At 39.9% G+C, this 17,500-nt stretch overlaps 1 protein-coding gene across 1 annotated transcript in view; it reads right to left on the bottom strand.

Moving 5' to 3' along the window:
* The window catches only part of dachb (dachshund b), a 68,457-nt gene that overhangs the window by 13,592 nt on the left and 37,365 nt on the right, over nucleotides 1-17,500 (bottom strand). The window contains exons 2-4 of the mRNA XM_068308736.1: nucleotides 16,798-16,913; nucleotides 5,167-5,277; nucleotides 894-1,106 (exon numbers count right to left, since the gene is read on the bottom strand). Coding sequence (XP_068164837.1) covers nucleotides 894-1,106; nucleotides 5,167-5,277; nucleotides 16,798-16,913 — 440 coding nt within the window. The remainder of the gene's footprint in view (nucleotides 1-893; nucleotides 1,107-5,166; nucleotides 5,278-16,797; nucleotides 16,914-17,500) is intronic.

Genomic DNA, 17,500 nt, shown 5'->3' with positions numbered 1-17,500 from the left:
ATGACTCGTGGAAAATCCACTACTGTGACATGTGCAGTGACATAATGGAGGAACTGAGCTGCCTCTGTGGACTATTTCCCTCTCTTCATGTCCCTTCATTTTTTCATTCTTTTTGCTTTTTTTCTTCCATCCTTTCACTTCAGTGCTCCATTTGTCTTTTCCAACATTCTTTCCACACCTTTCCTTAATTATCTCTATTTTAATTCCATTTTTCCTCCTATTCTCACGTCCATAGACACACACCAGCGACATTACACGTTGCTCAATTTGTTACGGCATTCCATTAATATTAATTTATCCCTTAACCTCCTAAAAAGCATAACCTTGACCTCTGACCCCAAACAGCCCTCATTTTCAAAGGCGAGCTCCCAGAAGATGTCCATTTGTGAGAAATCACACACACACACACACACACACACAAACACACACACACCAGCAGCTGCTTTCATTCCAATGAAACAATAACACTGATTGCTGTTGTTGTGACGACTGAATAATCAATTTGAGTGTTTGTCGCCTTCCGCTGCCCATTGGGCCCATTTCTGCAATAAGAAAAAGAGCAAGTATGAGTGTGTTTCTGTTTGTTTGTCAATGTGTGCGTGTATGTGTGTGTGTGTGTGTGTGTGTGTGTGTCTGTGGTGTTGATAAATTGAGTCATTTAGTAGAGTGTGTGCTGATTAATCCAGGCAGAGTGTTAATACAGGAGATGGAACAGATTAAATGGTGCACATTAATAAATATTGCCATCCACTTTAAGCACACATTCCCAAAGAAAGTGTGTGTGTGTGTGTCTGTGGGTGTCTCTGTGTGTGTGTGTGTGGGGGGGGGTAGTTTGTCTAAGTGTGTTGTCTGTTTAGATATATATCTGTCATTACACGTGTGAGAGGACTCACTGTTAGCCAGTAGCTGCTGCTGCTGGAGCTGTTGCTGACTGACAGCTCCGATGGCCGGCCCCCTCCCGCCACCACCCCCTGCTGCACCGCCAACTCCCCCTCCTCCAGCTGCAGCTCCTACTGGGGCTCCTCCTCCACCTCCCGGTCCTCCGCTGTGGGCTCCAGCAGGGGGGCTGGTCAGACGCTCCTTATCCCAGGAACTTTCACTCCCTCCTGGGGAAGAGACAGACACATGGAGGTTTGATATTCAGCACGCTTTCGCAACCAGAAAGCACCAAACCAAGGTTGTTTTTTAATATTTTTTTTTATTGTGTATAAAATCTAACCAGCTTTGGTAAATATCTCATATGAAATAAAAATTTACGAAGATGTTCAACAAAAAATCTGTTTAAACAAATCATTTTGCTGAGAATTTCATTCTAATCAGCACCCAAACAAACTTTATTAAAAAGTGTACACTTACAAGGTATTACTGGGAAAAAAAAGGGATCAAAACAGTATTTCCAAATGAATTAATTAAAAAATATTTTGATTTTAAACACATTTTTATTTTGGTGTTTTGGATTTCGGTACTTCCCTGAACACAACAGCCTCTTAATGACTCTGACCTGATGTAAAATGTTCATTCTTACAGCACAAAACTCATCCACTGGCTGTGGGACAAGTAAAACTCAGGTTTAATGCAGACAGATTTTCTCTATAAATGATGATCCTCACAAAGTGTCCATGAACCACATCTATTAGTGACGTAGACAATTAGAGAGCGTCTTTAATACAGTCTGATCATGGACCCTGATCACGATCACCGGTTTACTCATTTATCGTCCAGATAAAGTATCTGAAAATGATTATCAAAGAGGGAAGCAATGGCTTTCTTTCTCCACACCCTCTCCTTCTCTCCCATCTGTCTCCCTCTCTCCCCCTCTGTATTGCCACCTCTGTCACCCTCCACATTTCTCTCTGCTCCTCCGTTCCCTCTCTCATCCATCTTCATCTCCCTCCATTAGTTTGAATTAGCGACCGTCTCTCTCTATTATTGCCTACTGAATCCCCTGTGCTGTGTGTGTGTGTGTGTGTGTGTGTGTGTGTGTGTGTGTGTGTGTGTGTGTGTGTGAGGGAGAGAGAGAGAGAGGAGAGAGAGAGAAAGAGAGAGAGACAGCTGGGCTTCATCCCGTCTGCCATTTACACCAGGGAAGAAAAGAAGTATAAACAGATGGGCAGATGTTCTCTCTCTCTCTCTCTCTCCCTCCGTCTCATATCCACTCATTTTTTTCCTTGGCCTTGTCATCTCCTTCCCTGCATCTTTTCTCTGCTTTGTCACTTTTTTCCCTCCTCCTTTTGGATTGTTTGTATTTTTCCTCTCTCTGTCAATCTACATCAGCTTAATCTCTTAAACTTGCATCCTTTACACTCTAGTTTAATTAAGTCCGGTTTAACTTGCTAACTTGTGATGCTCAAGTCTCTCACTTTGTTAGAGATCTACAACATGTTGTCGTCCATATGCCGCTGCGTTCAACTTACACATAATAATGATGATTGCCCAACACATCTACACGCCTTACAGCACTTTTATTATTTATGTCTTCATGAACACGTCACTGTAACTCAGTTAAGATACAATCAGCCAATTAAAAAACAATCATGTTGACATGATTACAAAAACACAACAACTACTCAACAAGGTAAGGAGCCATTTAATTTCTGATGCAGCTTTGGATGGAGCGACGGATAGAGTTTGAGAAAACAAGATTACAGAATTGCACTACCTAACTTTGTAGAGGGGCAGGGCACTACTCTAGGAGCAACCCTTTTTTTCCCCCCTCAATGTCTTCCCCCATATTGATTGGTTGGTTAAAACCAATTTATTAATGATTGGAAATATAAACGTATTGGTGAAAGGCTTTAACAGAAATCTAGTGGAGCTCAGGTTCCACACTCAGGAATCCTTTTTTTTAATATTCTTCAATATGGACAAATTTAAAATAAACAATTATAACATTAGAGTGACTTCAAATTGAAAAAGAAAACAAAAACTTAATGCTTCTTTCGCAATTTTCGATTTTTTATTTTCACTTTTTAATTTTCATTTTTATGTTTTTTATTACCTATTCCAAATAAAATAGTGACAATAATATATTTTAAACCTTGTATTGTAAAATTTTTAAACTTTGTACGTCCATCCATCCATTTGCAGACAAGATGATCACAATCATCTCGTCTGCAGCCATTTATCCACGCTGTGGGTCACGGGAAAAGTTTGGTTACATTCTGGATGAGACGCCAGGTCGCACTCACACCTACAGTCAATTTAGACTTATTTAGAACCATTTCACTTAAGCTGCATGTTTTTGGAGGTGGGAGAAAGCCGGTGAACCCAAAAAGAATCCACACAGACACATGGAGGAGATGCAAACTCCAACTTTGTACACGTTGACAAGAAATGATGCAAATTGCACCTTTCATTTTTCATTTTGACAATTTTGATAATTAATTGTGACTGACTACTGAACTGAAAGAGCTTTAATTCATGCAGAGCAAGGACTTGCATATGGTCCGCTAGAATTTTGCTTTCATGACGAGAAAATTTGAAATCTAATCTGCAGTTTCCTGACTTTTCCCAACTTCATCCCCTTTATTTCTCTCTTTCACAAGAAAGATACAGTTTTTGTCAGGACAGAAATCTTTCCATTACTTCTTCAGAACTGCATTCATGTCACGTTTTTCTCGTTTGTATAGAAGCTGACTGTAAACAAGAAGATCTGAACCGACTGACCCATCTAATAATAAGTCCGCTTTTCTTTTCCTCTTTTCTCCTGCCCTAAATATCCCATTCTCTTATTATGGGTCTATCGCTTCCTTCTCTCTCCTCCCGGCTTTATTTTCTTTTTTCATTCGTACAATTCTTCTTCTGCTCTTTTGTCTGTTGAAGTTTCCCAGGCCGGTGTGAGTGTCTGTTACAAAGAAAACAAGGTCGGACAATGAAAAGAAGGCTTTCCACGCAATCTCAGAGCAAAACAGAACAACACTCCGAATGAAATAAAAGAAGGCAGGAGAAGAGCAGGATGTGATGAATAAAAAACGACTGGGCGAAAGAGAATAAAACAAAAGAATAGAGTAACTCTATCAGCCCATTTGCCAGGTCAGCTGAAGAAAAGGAAGAAGAGAAAAAAAAAGAAACAGGGGAGTTTGGGTGGAAACAGAAGGAAGGATTGCACGCTCCCCCTTTTCTTTTCCCTTTTTGTTTTCTATCTTTTTAATAATTCAGAGAAGCAAACACAGCAGAGATGGAGTGAGATATGTGTGTGTGCGTGTGTGTGTGTGTGTGTGTGTGTCTGTGCGTAGGTATGTGTGTGTTTCTTTGTTTTAAATGTGTTGGTGTAGACTTTTTTTATAGACAATCAGACATTATTGTCACAGAAAAATCTGCACTTGTACTAATGACACATTCTTATTTATTTTTTCTTGAATTCTTTACATTTTTTAGCACACATTTAATTTTTTCCACATTTTGGACAGTGTTAGAGACAGAATGAGGAGGTCGAACTTGATGAGGGATTTTGGAGTAGCATCTGTTTAGGAGCTTCCCTTTGAGAGTTGTCTGCGTATGTCCACCTGGGAGGAGACCCAGGAGTAGAACCAGATCGCACTAGAGGGATTACATATCTCATCTAGACTGGGAACGCCTCGGGATTCCCCAGGAGGAACTGGAAAGTGTTGCTGGGGAGAGGGACGTCTGGTGGACCTGACCCGGATAAATAAAGGAAGATGGATGGATGATAAGTGGGACGAATACTGTCCTTATTTATGTAGTTCCGATGCAACACTTTAATTCTCTCAGGTTTGTCACATTAAGCCAAACTTTACTCATTTTAAGGGGTTAAAGCTCACCTTCACCAGGTTGTGGTAACTGTCAGATGTCTGAGAGTAAAAACTCCTTTTTTAATCCTTTTTCAGAATTTGAGAAAATTCGAGTTTCCCTTCATATGTTTGCAGACGTTGATCTCAGTGCAGAGATCATATGTGAGCTTTTCATTGCTAAAGTATGCTTTATGCTCTGTGTTTGGTTTCCAGGGTGTAATGCATGAGACGACAAAAGAAGACCTGAAAATAAAATCGATGCTCAGAAGGCTGATACTCCCGTCCTGCAACTTCTGGCAGGACAACATGAGACAATGTGCACACTGTAAGCATGCCCAACACCAGTATATACGTGTGTGTGTGTGTGCGTGTGTGTGTGTGTGTGTGTGTGTGTGTGTGTGTGTGTGTCTGTCACCTGTATTGGAGTGTAAGTCGTCGTTGTCTGACTCGTTTCCGTTCTGGAGACTCATCATCATCTTCATCTTCTGCAGTTTCTGAAGCTCGGCCATGGCTGCTGCTGTCAGACCTGTGACACACACACACACGCACGCACGCACGCACACACACACACACACACACACACACACACACACACATTCCCGTTGCTGTTATATTGTCATTCTCTCAGAGGTAAGTCGGCCTTAATTGTCGACCATTATCAGAATCACAAGCTGCCACAAAATCCATCAGTTTCTGACAACTACCCAGTTCCAGCTTTTGTTGCCTCCTTCTCATACCTAGCAGGTGCTGCCCGCCTTTACCCATGATGCATTGCAGCGAGCTGTGACACACATACTGACACTTGTCAGCTGTCGCTGTCAACATTTCCATTCAGACCAAGTGTTTTGTTGAAGTGTTTCAGGGTGTGAGTGCTGCTTCAGACGCCTCAGGGCTGATGTATAATCACTGATACACACATGCTGAACACCAAACACACACACACACCAGGAGAATATGCCCTACTGCTACACACACACACACACACACACTCTCTTTTGTATGGACTAAGATCCCTGGCTCTGTGCACTGACCTGGAACTGACTTCTATACACAACAACCAGCAGAGTGAGAACGATGACCCCGTGTGTAAATGCACCATTATGCTTGAAGTGTGCGTGTGTGTCTTTGCGTTGAGCAGAGTGTGTGTGTGTGTGTCTACAGTTTGCTTTCACGTATGAATATATATGTGTGTGTGAGAGAACTTATGCATCCCTAGCTGTACATTCTTGTGTTTTTGTGTGTACGTGTGAGTGGGGGTCAGTTGGTTTTGCCCCAGTCACGGTTGGTAGCTCTAGAGGAATGTCCACTACACACAGTACAGTTTTCTGCTCGCTATAAAGCAAACAAGATAGATGGAAGAGGGGAAAGCAGAAGATGGAGGGAGGAGGAGTTGTCGTGTTGTTTGAAATTTAATTCAAGGCAGGACGGAGGGATGGATTAGGGAGAAGGCAGGTGAGGAATGGAGAAAGAGACGGCTGTGTGTTGGTTCAACTAAACAGGAGCTCTTTTAAAGTTTAAAACTGACTTTGTTAAAAACTAAAAAAATCATTTTTATTTATGGGTTTTAATGTCTTAAAAAATAGATAGAAGGAATTATTTGTTTTACAGAAAAACACATGATCGATGTTTGATTTTAGCCTTCACCAGTCAATCATGTTTCTGTTCATGTTCATCTATTTGTGAGTGCAAGATGACAAATGGCAGAACGATGGACCAAGACCAAGAAAGAACTGAACTGTGTTGTGTTTTTAGTTCATATCTACATCTGTGGGTGTGTTGATTTGTTAACAAGGTTACACAAAAAACAATGAATGGATTTCCATTGAAATGATTGGATTTTTTTAGCCCCTTTCTCCAAATCTGCACCAAAATGTATTGACTCATTTCCTGGACCACGCTCCATCCTTGAAATAAAATTTAGGAAAAATGTGATGAGTAATTTTTCTGTGATCCTGCTGATAATTAAAACAAATCAACTAATGGAGATATAAAAACAGAACCTCCTGCGCAGATGTAATTAATAATGAAAGAACCGTCTCTTCAGTCTCACATCAGCACCATTTTAATCAGCTGGACTATTTACCTAAAGGGTTTCATGTAAAAACAGAAATAAATGGATTTGTAAAAAAAAAAACAGTGGCTTTCTGAGATCTCCATAGCAACATAGGAAGCAATCCAGTGAGCCCTAGGCACATTTGCTTATCAACGCTCGTGACTTCACTTCATCGCGGATTTTTGGTAGGCAGTCACATGATACCATACGAGCATTCTATTGGCTGAATGTATCCAGAAGTGCGCTACATTCCGTGAATTTCGGACCTCCGTGAGACACAAAAGTCCTTTAAACAGTCGTTAAGTGTCTGGGAAAAAGGTAATACAGATAGAAGGTTGTTTAATATCAGGATGGGGAGGGTTCGTAAACGTTTAAATTACCATAAATAATAAGATAAATAATTTGTTGCAATATCGCGGAATTCGTTATTTGCGTGTGGTTCCTGGAACGCATTAACCGCGAGGAACGAGGGCGCACTGTATGTGTTTGTGAAGTATTCACGGCATGAATTTACTGTTTCCGAGTTAGCAAATAAAGTTTATGAACGGTTTAAAGGTAAAAGATTAAAAAAGCTATTTTAAAAAAGACAAAAACATTGCATTCTATGCTCACACATTCAAACGATGCGGCTGTGGAAAAATATTACTTTCTACTTTATCGCATATATATGTATTAGAAAGTTGATCGGTTGTGACAAATTGAAATGTCATCTGACAGTGGATCTTAATCCTCAGAATGTGAATAGAACTCCTCCAGAATGCAGTGAATGATTTATATGGCAGTCTATTTCACAAGCATACCTACTGTAGTGAGGAAAGGTTACGAAGTAAGAAAGGAAAAGGACAAAGAGAAAGAGGTGCAGTGGAAGAGCCCGAGGCTGGGAGACCAGACGTAGTGTCTGCTGTCCTGCTGAGAGGCGGACAGGAATGGAGGAGCACGATGGAAGAATGGAGGATCATAAGGAGCTACTCAGAAGCGCGCACACAAAAAAAAATGAAGGTTATGGCAAATAATGTCAGTTAGATGTAAAAGAGGAGGAACATTTTACTTGTAATGTTTGATATAATATAGACAAAATATGAAACTGATTGAAAAGAAAGAATACAGATAGAAGGAGGAAGATACATACAAAGTTACTGAAAGCAGGACTGATGTAAGAGGAGGAGAACAAAGATGGATAGAGGATGGAAAGATAGAAAGCAGGTGGGAAGACTCAACCGAAAAAACAGACATTAAAGAAATGAAATGAATGAAAGCTAAGAAGTCAAACAGATACAAGACAAATGGAAGAGTAACTTTTGTTTGGGGGAACAAGAAGAACCGAAGTTGCCGAGCAAAGATAGATGGACAGGAAGTTACCTGAAATTAGGTCTTCTTCTTTTTTTTTAAATTGTCTGAAATGTGTGTTTTAATGTTTAATTTTCATAACAGATCCTTAAAGATTACAACATCTGTTCACAGGAAGTGAGTTCAGCGGATAGTTCATGAACATTTCTGGGTCTGGACTCCATTACTTATGACATACCGCTTGACAGACTGCTGCTGATGATAGTCCTGTCCTCTACTCTGTATTATACTGATGGCAGACTGAGATAGACAAAAAACTAAACTAATATCACTTTGAATTCAATTCACACAATATGAAAATATGGTGAAATCTGTGTAGAAATACAACCAGTGCTTGTTTTTTATCTGTAGCATAAATGAATACACTAAAATATTTTCCAATTCCTTGTCTTTCTATTAGTTAAGTATGAACAAAATATGTAAATATAATGTTTAATGTGTTTTAAATGTTTTGGTCAGCTAACATGTAGATGTTTAGGAAGTAAATTAGCTAAGCATACAAACATAAGTGCACACCATGTACTGAACCTATTGCACATATCTGCTCATAAACTTAAGAATTGAACTAGAAAATTTTACCTTGTGACATCACTGGATGAATCGTTAATAGCCTACTAAAGATGTTACAATTCAATCTCAGAGGTGCACGACCGTTGAAGCCGAAGCTTATGAACTTTCATCCAATAAGTGAGGATATTTCACTTACAACAACAAATGAGAAAAGTGCGGCAACAGCAGGAAAAAGATCCGACAATCAAATTCCCTAGAATAAAACCCCCATTTAAGATCCAATTTGTCATTAGTTTTTATTAATTTTTTTTTTTAATCATTAAGTCTAGGGAATTTTTAGAGATTTTATTCTGTCTCAAAGTAGATTATAAACACAAAATATAAGAAAAATGAGAAGGACTAAAAATGGAAAATTGAGTAGCTCATTGATTTGCTAGAAACACCTTGACACACACACACAAAGATGCATATGTTGATACAGGAAACAGCTCTCACACAGATGGATGGATGCACGTGAACACACACACACACACACACACACACACACACACACACACACACACACACACACACACACACACACACACACACATTCGGACACCGAGTCAGAACGCCCGCTTCGCCTCAATGCAACCAGAAGACAATCAATAGTGAGGGCGAAGCCACAATACTGTTCTCCATCATGACTATCAAACACACACTCTCAGATCGATGACTGTCTGCTGTGTCCACGGTTACCCAGCATCGACCCCGTCACTAATGGCGACCAAGGAACCTTGGGAATTAGTGTGTGATTGATTGACAGACTGCTTCAAAGACATGTGCATTATATAGAACCAATGAGTGTGTGCGTGTGAGAATAAATATATTCCAGTGTGTGCGTGTGTTTCAGTGGTCTCCTGTGGGTTGTCCATACGTTGTTTACCCATCTCTTTTTGCTTCACGTGCATCCTAATGTTGTCCGAAGGACGAAAGGAGAAGAGGAGGAGACACGAAAACAGAATGAAAAGAGGAAGTAGAGGCAAAAGAGGATTATGAGCGAAAATTAGTGGATCATCAGCATAAAGTGACAAATGTATGAAAAAAGTCGACAAAGCAAAAATCAAGAGTAATTTTCCCACCAGTACTCACATGTTGGTGATTTTAATATGCTTTTATAAGAACAGCAACATATTTGAGGGAAAAGCGAAGTTCAAATTTGAACATTGATTTTCCATTTCTTAACACCTTGGTAATTATTTATCGTTTTGGTCAACAGGATTCCTTTGACAGTGCTTAAGTCATCTGTTAGATTTGTCCACCAAATACTCTAAATATTAATAGATGGACTATCATGATATTTGGCAGAGATATCATGAGGGATTCTTGAACAGTAGACTATGAGGGCACAATGGAGCAAAGGGACTACTCTCACACTTTTACAGGGGAAAAAAAGCTTTTGTTTGAGACTTTTCCTGACACCACCAGGTCTAAAATCCGTCTTATTTATTGAAATATCTACAAAATGGAGTTACCAGTTAAACCCTTGGTGTCACAGAAGACAAACTGACAGAACAGCAACATCGCTTCTTTGTGACATGGGTACTGTTGAACTGTTTTCATGGCTAACATTGTCAACAAATTGTGGTTTAGAATGCTGCATTTACTCATGTAACTAGTCAACCAGTCAATGCACACTTAACTCAAGGTTTGTCTTGTGTTGAGAGAACTCCCTCCCAAGTTGAAGCTGCACATATCCTGTAGTTCTAGTTCCACAGTTAGTTGTAGTGGCTTGATTAAATATATGGATTGTTCTTATAACTGTGTAAAGGTTTTAAAATGCCATTTTTTGGTAGCAAAAGTAAAAAAGACTTAAAAAGAAATAATACTTCTTAGTAGATTAGTCTTGTGTAATCTTTTCCAATCACTAATAATCTACAAACTACAGTAGAGAGATTTAGTTGCTTATTGTTTGTGAAAGTCCATGCCATGCAAAATTTTCATGGAATTTAATGAATCTACTTTTAACAGAACGCTTTAGCATTGATAACTTCAAAGTTTGGGAAAATTTGACAGAGCACTCTTTCTGCAGGAAGGTGTTGTTGATAATGTCTGAGCCAAAATCAAGTCAGACTTGACAACTTCAAGTTTGCTTCTTCTTTATTTTACATGTTGCCATCAAACAAATAGTCCTCTTCTCAACTCGACATGTTTACTGCCTGTATATCCAGGACTCTGCCCTACCTGGCACAACAGTAACACTACGTCATTAATGCCCCAGCCATTATAAAAACACACATCTCCTGCGACTGTGAAGCTCTACTTCAGTAAAAGAATCCGCCACATAGCAGGCAATACTGTAAATGAGATCGGATGGCGTCCTTCCACAGCAGACCCCATCAGGATTGTCTTTAATAGCTTTGAGTTTGCTGGTGGAGGACGTTGGGTGATCCTGGAGTCCAAAACCCCCCTTCTGAGCTCGCGTGAAACCCACCCCATTTGGCCATTGCTGTAAATATTTAATCCGCTGCACCTACATCTCTGACGAAGTGCTTGAACGCGCTCTCGGAGTGACACTTTGAATAAAACAAACAGGACAACAGAAAAATTGCTCTTTGTGTTCTGAATTTAGAAACATACCGCTGGTTTTGTTTTTCCTTTTTTTCTTTTTTTCTTCTGGCTCTCCTGCGAGCACTCGGAGTGCCAATTTACAAATGGAGTCGATTGCTCTTGTGCTGACTCAAAGAGATTTCATCTCCACACTTGGGCACTTAGGTCACCCATCTTTAGCTTTCACTGGAAGTCCAAGGCGCCCATTTGGAACCATTTTACAGTGGCCATTTTCTGTCATCTCTACCAGACTGTCATGACTTCAGAGTTTAAATTCAAGCTGTAAACATCTCAACGACTCGGTTTGAAGTGCTCCACCTAGTTTTTCACTGTGAATTGTGAGTGGTTCTCGATATATAAAGACCTAAACCCAACATACTCTGAAGAATCGGCTATACAAGTCTTTAATACACTTAAGAAAGTTTATTTTTACATCTCAGCTAGGCTCAAAATAATATCCAAAAATGATTACTTGCTATTTAACATGGTGTCAATCAAAAAATATTTCAATTGAAATGTCCTTTGAAAATTCTCAATTTTTCCTTCTTTCTTTAGACAGTGGTTAAGGGTTTTATTGCCCTATAAATTTCATGATTGACAATTCTCTTTCCATTTACAGATATTATAAATTATTACAAGTTCTACAGCCTTAAAAAGTTAATAGTCTAGAGTTCTATTGCCTAATAAAGTCGGTAGTTGAAGTTATAGCGCCCATTTAAAGGCAGTGGTTATATGCTCCTTCATAAAGTAAATGGTTTGGTGTTCTGTTGATGGACTGAATTCATTGATTGGACTCTTTGGACAATTTAAACTTAGACTTAAAGGTTCTATGAATAAATGTTGTAAATAGCTACTATAGATTGGTGGTTCTTCTGTTTGAAATCACAGAGTTCTATTTCACTCTCCCATATGGTGTTTTGGGTGGCCTTAATACAAATATCCTACCTGCTGAAGAATTGTGTGACTTTAAAAGGCAAAAAAAAAAAAAATCCATTGTAATGACTGCTGGGGTCACAACATCCATTGTAATGACTGGTATTATACGACAAAATAAAAGACAGTATGCGATTATAGGAAATATGATATGATGCAATCAATCAATGAAATGGTTAAAGATTTTTTGTGTGTGTGTTATTCTAAGTAGAATGTTTAAGGAATGGATTCCTTGTCAAAGTCAATCATTAGGGTTCCATGGCCTGATAAAGGCGGTGGTTTAGGGGTTCACCTGTTTAATGGGTTCGAGGTTTATTTACTTTACTAGTGAACCGTTCAATCACCTAATAAAGTCAACAGGTATTTCTTATTAGTGGTTAAGGACACCCGTTTAATGCTAAATCAAATCACTTATGAGGAATACAATAATCTGTTTAGTGTTTTCCCTCTACTGGAGAAGTTGCAGCCATGTAGTTGTCAACACTGGTTTGTTTGCCTGTCTGCAGACAAGATTATGGTACAGTCCAAAGAACGATCCATTTGGATCATCATGAGGATCCGGAGGGTTTTTAAAGGATTCTTTACCACTGAGGGACAATGACTAGATTTTAAAGAGTTTAGTTTGTGGATAACGTCTACAATCATTGGATCAAAATGACACAATTACATCATAAAATGAAGCAAAAATCAGAGTCTAATCTCAGTCTGGAATTTGGTGATCCAGAATACTTAAATTTAACAAGCTCATAGCTCTTTGAGATGGGGTTGTTTTTGTTATTTTTTTTACTGGTTTGGTTAAATCATCATTCAGGCAATGGCTCAAGTCATTGTTTTACATGGACAGTGAGAATATACAGACTATGGAGAACTTTCACGTATTATATCTGCAACATGGTGGATGGTGATGAGCTAAAGGTTTTTGTTTCTTCTTTTTTTCAATGAGAAATGTTGGAGGCAATAAAAACATTACAAAATTAGTTTGACTTTAAACAAAACAACAACTAACAGGCCTGTTCCATTAGCAGTAAATACTTAAAGGTTGGTAAGAACAAGGGCTTCAGACTGTTTAATGTAATTAAGTGTGCTGCAGTTTATTTTATAACCACATTGAGAGGAAGAATTTCACATGTTTTTTGCTGTTTATGAGTAATTAACCTCTAATCTCTCACAATGAAGTTGTTCCATGTGTGTGTGCTGCATCGACTGTAACAAGAGTAACTTTTCCATTTCATGTGTCTAAACTGAAACACATATTTATGATTTTGTTTGTTTATTTATTACCTGGTGACCGTTTCCCCAGTAAAACATTTCCACCAGTGGGGGGCGCTAGCAGCCACCTGTCACGGTGAGTTTGTGTGTTTAGTCCTCATAAAGAAATCAAGGGCAAATGTGATGCAGGAGGTGGAGGAAAAAGACGAGGACATGAAAAACACCATTTTACTTAAGTTCTCCTCAACCTTCCTCCCTCCTCCTCCTCGATCATCCACACCCACACCCCCCCTCTCCTTCTCTGCAGGTGCACATAAGAGTCCTCAGATGAGGAGATGTATTCTTTTCATGACACGATTGAAAGCACTTCATCTGTAACCTACACACACTTCTTGTGTGTGTGCATGAAGGAGTGAGATACACGCATGTTCATGTGTCAGCTGTGTTCACGTCAACTCAGTGTGTGTGTGTGTGTGTGTGTGTGCATTTTGGAAGGAAAAATAGTTTACCGAGTTGTGTGTGTGTGTTAATGTGAAATATGTGTTTATGTGAAGTGTGTGCATGTGTGTGTGTGTGCGGAAGTGTGCGTGTGTGTATGTGTGTGTGTGTGTGAGGAGACAAGGAGAACCATTGAGCTGTTTTTGAAGTGAATTAACAAGTCAAATGAGTGCCGCAGCACACTGCATAGGTTATAATACGCACACACACACACGCGCGCGCGTGCGCACGCACACGTGCACACACTCTTATCATCTCAGCTTCTTTGTCAAGGAAGATGAGGCCAATTAAACTGATATCACTCTTGTTGTCGTTCATCCATCCTCCCTTGTTCTCTGATCTTTCATCCACTTTTTTCCACAACCTTTCTCTTTTTTTTTTTTTTTTACAGTGAACACGTCTGTCCTCCGAAACATCTGTCCTTCCATCTTTTATCTACTCTTCACAGCACCTTTTTTTCAAACCATTTCCTCTCCTTCCAACTTTGGCCAACTTTCCAAGGGCCCTCTCATCTTACTTTCTAAAGTTCATCCTTCATCTGTTTGTTAACCTCATCATCGTCTTCCTCTTTCCTCTTCTCTCCAAACTTCTGATTGCTTCCTATCTCACCCCTCTAACCTCTTCATTTCCAGCATCTCCCTCTTCCCCTCCTCCTGTAGTTGTCTCCTCCTCTTCCTCTTCCTCCTCCTCTCATCTCAGCATTTTCTCCCAACTCCCTCTCATTCTCTTGCTCTGTTTTCAAACAGTGTGATAAATGTCCATCTGTGATTGGCCAATGCCCCCCCCCATTGCTGCGGTGCCCGCAAGGTCGTAAACAACAGCCCGTCTCCCCCGGCAACGTGGCGTCTCCATGGACGCAGGGGCGGCTGCGACGACCAACTCTGCATATGTGTGTGTCGTCTATATGTAGTGCGTATGTGTATCTGAGAGCTAATGAGCGATCATAAGTGAGCAAATGTTTTCTCTGGGTTCCACTAATGCTCAACAAACACACACATCAGGTGTGTGTGTGTGTGTGTGTGTGTGTGTATGTGTGTGAGCGTGTGTCATTAGTATGCCACAGTGAGCTGTGTCCATATGTCACTAAACACAACCATGTTTTATTTATCCTGGAGAGAGGAGAGGCGGCCAACAGTCACAAACCAGGAGATGGACGGATGAGGGGGGGGGTGTAATGGCAAAAGTGAGGATGGATTAAGATGTACGAGAGCTGGGTGAACAAGTGATGAGGCCCCAGTCATCCTTTCACGACAGGGGAAAATGAAAGGATGACCAAGGCGGGAAGAGGAAGAGGAAGTAAGAGGAGAAGGGGAGATGGGAGAGCGAGTCAGCAGGCAGGAAGTTACAAATAAAAACGTGAATACAGGGAGGAGGAGGTAGAAAACAGTAAGGAGGGTGGAGAAATGAAAGGAAAGGAAGGAATAAGGGAAAAGAACAAGGGAGGACATGGGAGTATGAGGATGTGTGGAAGTTAAGATTTTTGGTGTGTGAAAGAAGAATGGAAAAAAGACAAAAAAGGGAACAAGGTGAGAGAGAAGGATAAAAAGAGAAGAGAGAGGAAGGGAAGGAAAAGTACGAGGAATGTAGGGAGGAAACAAGAAAAGGCAAGGGGGAAGACGGAGACTTGATGGAAGGTAAGAACGGGAGGGAATACGTCACAAAATGAGGGGGAAAAAATGAAGAAAAGAAAGGAAACGAAGAAGAGGGAGAGGAAGAAGAAATAGAGGCAGTGAAGTTGGGATGATAGAAAGAAAGAAAGGGGAGATGAGTTGGGAAGAAGGGAGGGAGGGATGATGGAGGGAGGGATGGACAGATGGAGGAGTGGGACCCCAGAGACGTGTCATTCATCACACCACCATGCAGTCACACACACTCTCTCTCTCCCTCTCTCTCTCTTTCTGTAGGTCTGCCTCCCCCCCTGTATTACATCCTTTTCTCTTTTCCTTTATTCCCTCATTCAGACTTATTTATGCATATTATTTCTTATTTCACTCATTTGCTCTCCACTCCTAAACAATCTGTCTTTTCTTGTGACCCTCTTTTTCTCTAACTCTCTCTCCCTTGTTTTTTGGCAGTCATTTTTAGGCTTCTTCATCTCCTCCGGTGACATCCTTCTTTTCCTCTCTCTGTTTTCTCCTCGAAGACATACATCCCTTTTTCTGTTTCCTTCACTCAAAGACGACACGGCGGGAGAATCAGGAAAAAGCGGAAGAGGAAGAAATGTCGTAAGATGGGGAGGAAGGAATGTGGGATGAGAGGAAGTATTCAGGGTTAGAAAGACGAAGGAAGATGTGAATTATAAGAGTGAAGGAAGAGGAAGACAACATGAGAGGTGTCAGCGGTGGTACGACTTAAAAACGTTTTCATATTGATCATTATAAAACTCCAGTGTTAAATATGAAATCCCCATCATCATCATCATCATCATCATCATCATCATCATCATCATCATCATCATCATCATCATCATGGAACTGTTCACAGATTTCAAGAGAATGAACCCTCAAAACTTTGTGTGGGTGTGGGCCTCAGAATAGCTAAGAATTGCTAAGGTGATGATTTTTTTTTTTTAAACACCACAAAGGTTTGATATTTGCTGAGATATCCCAAAGTCTAGAAATTACAGCAGTTTTAGTTCTAGGAAAAATTACCTGGAGAAGCTCTTTCTACATGGGGGGGGACACAACATCGATGTTGGAGCATAAGCCATTCTGGTTTTACTAATATTCCATTTATAATCAGAAGGTTGGTTTCAAGGTGATGGAATTATTTTTCAGTAGCTCACATCTTTAACTGTTTATTGGAATTTTGACTGGTCTGAATCAGAACAGGAACACCTTAGAGGTGTGTGTGATGTTGTCCAGCTCAAACAGAATCAACTGAAGGAAAATGAATCCCGAGTCGTACCCGTGTGTGACAGCAGGTTGGGGGAAAGCAGGCCGGGGAGGCCCGGGTGCAGCAGCCTGGGGCTTTCCTGGATCCCTGCACCAGCGCAACGCTTCGGAGGTCGGCCCGGACGAGAGCTGGAGGGGGGAAAGACAGAGGCATTAATGACATGATCCAGAATCTGACCCATCAAAATGGATTAAAATTTATATGATATACATTTATATTTAGAAAATAGAACATTTTCCACCATTCAGGTTTAGTTTATATTTAATATTTATGTGTTTTTTTTAGAATATTTATATTGATGCTAATAATAGTGGCTTCAACAACTGATCCATATAAATTCTACTCTACTAAATTTTGTTTTTTATTTAACTTTGTCATAAAATTAACCAGTATTTCTTGATTTTATTTAAACTTTTAAAAGTATGCTAAAAAAAAATTAATGGTTTTTCTGAGACAACCTCTTTACAACTGTCATCATAAATATTTCCACTTCATCGTTAATCATCATGTAACATAAGTCATGTTGTTCTAATTTTACCAAAATGTTTTCCAAAATAACATTTAGTGATTGTTGAAGCTTCTATTCAGTCCTCAGCATTTAACCCCTTCACAATAAGAGCCTTCACACAACCATTGTACATTAAATAAAGGCGACACTAATATGTACTATACTGTATATTTGTAGGTTTCCAATCTTTGTGGACAATTGCATTTT

This window comes from Antennarius striatus, chromosome 23 (genome assembly GCF_040054535.1).
Source record: "Antennarius striatus isolate MH-2024 chromosome 23, ASM4005453v1, whole genome shotgun sequence".
Classification (NCBI taxonomy): Eukaryota; Metazoa; Chordata; class Actinopteri; order Lophiiformes; family Antennariidae; genus Antennarius; species Antennarius striatus.
Note: the sequence above shows the minus strand (reverse complement) of the source record. Positions and strands in the feature narration are given on the sequence as shown.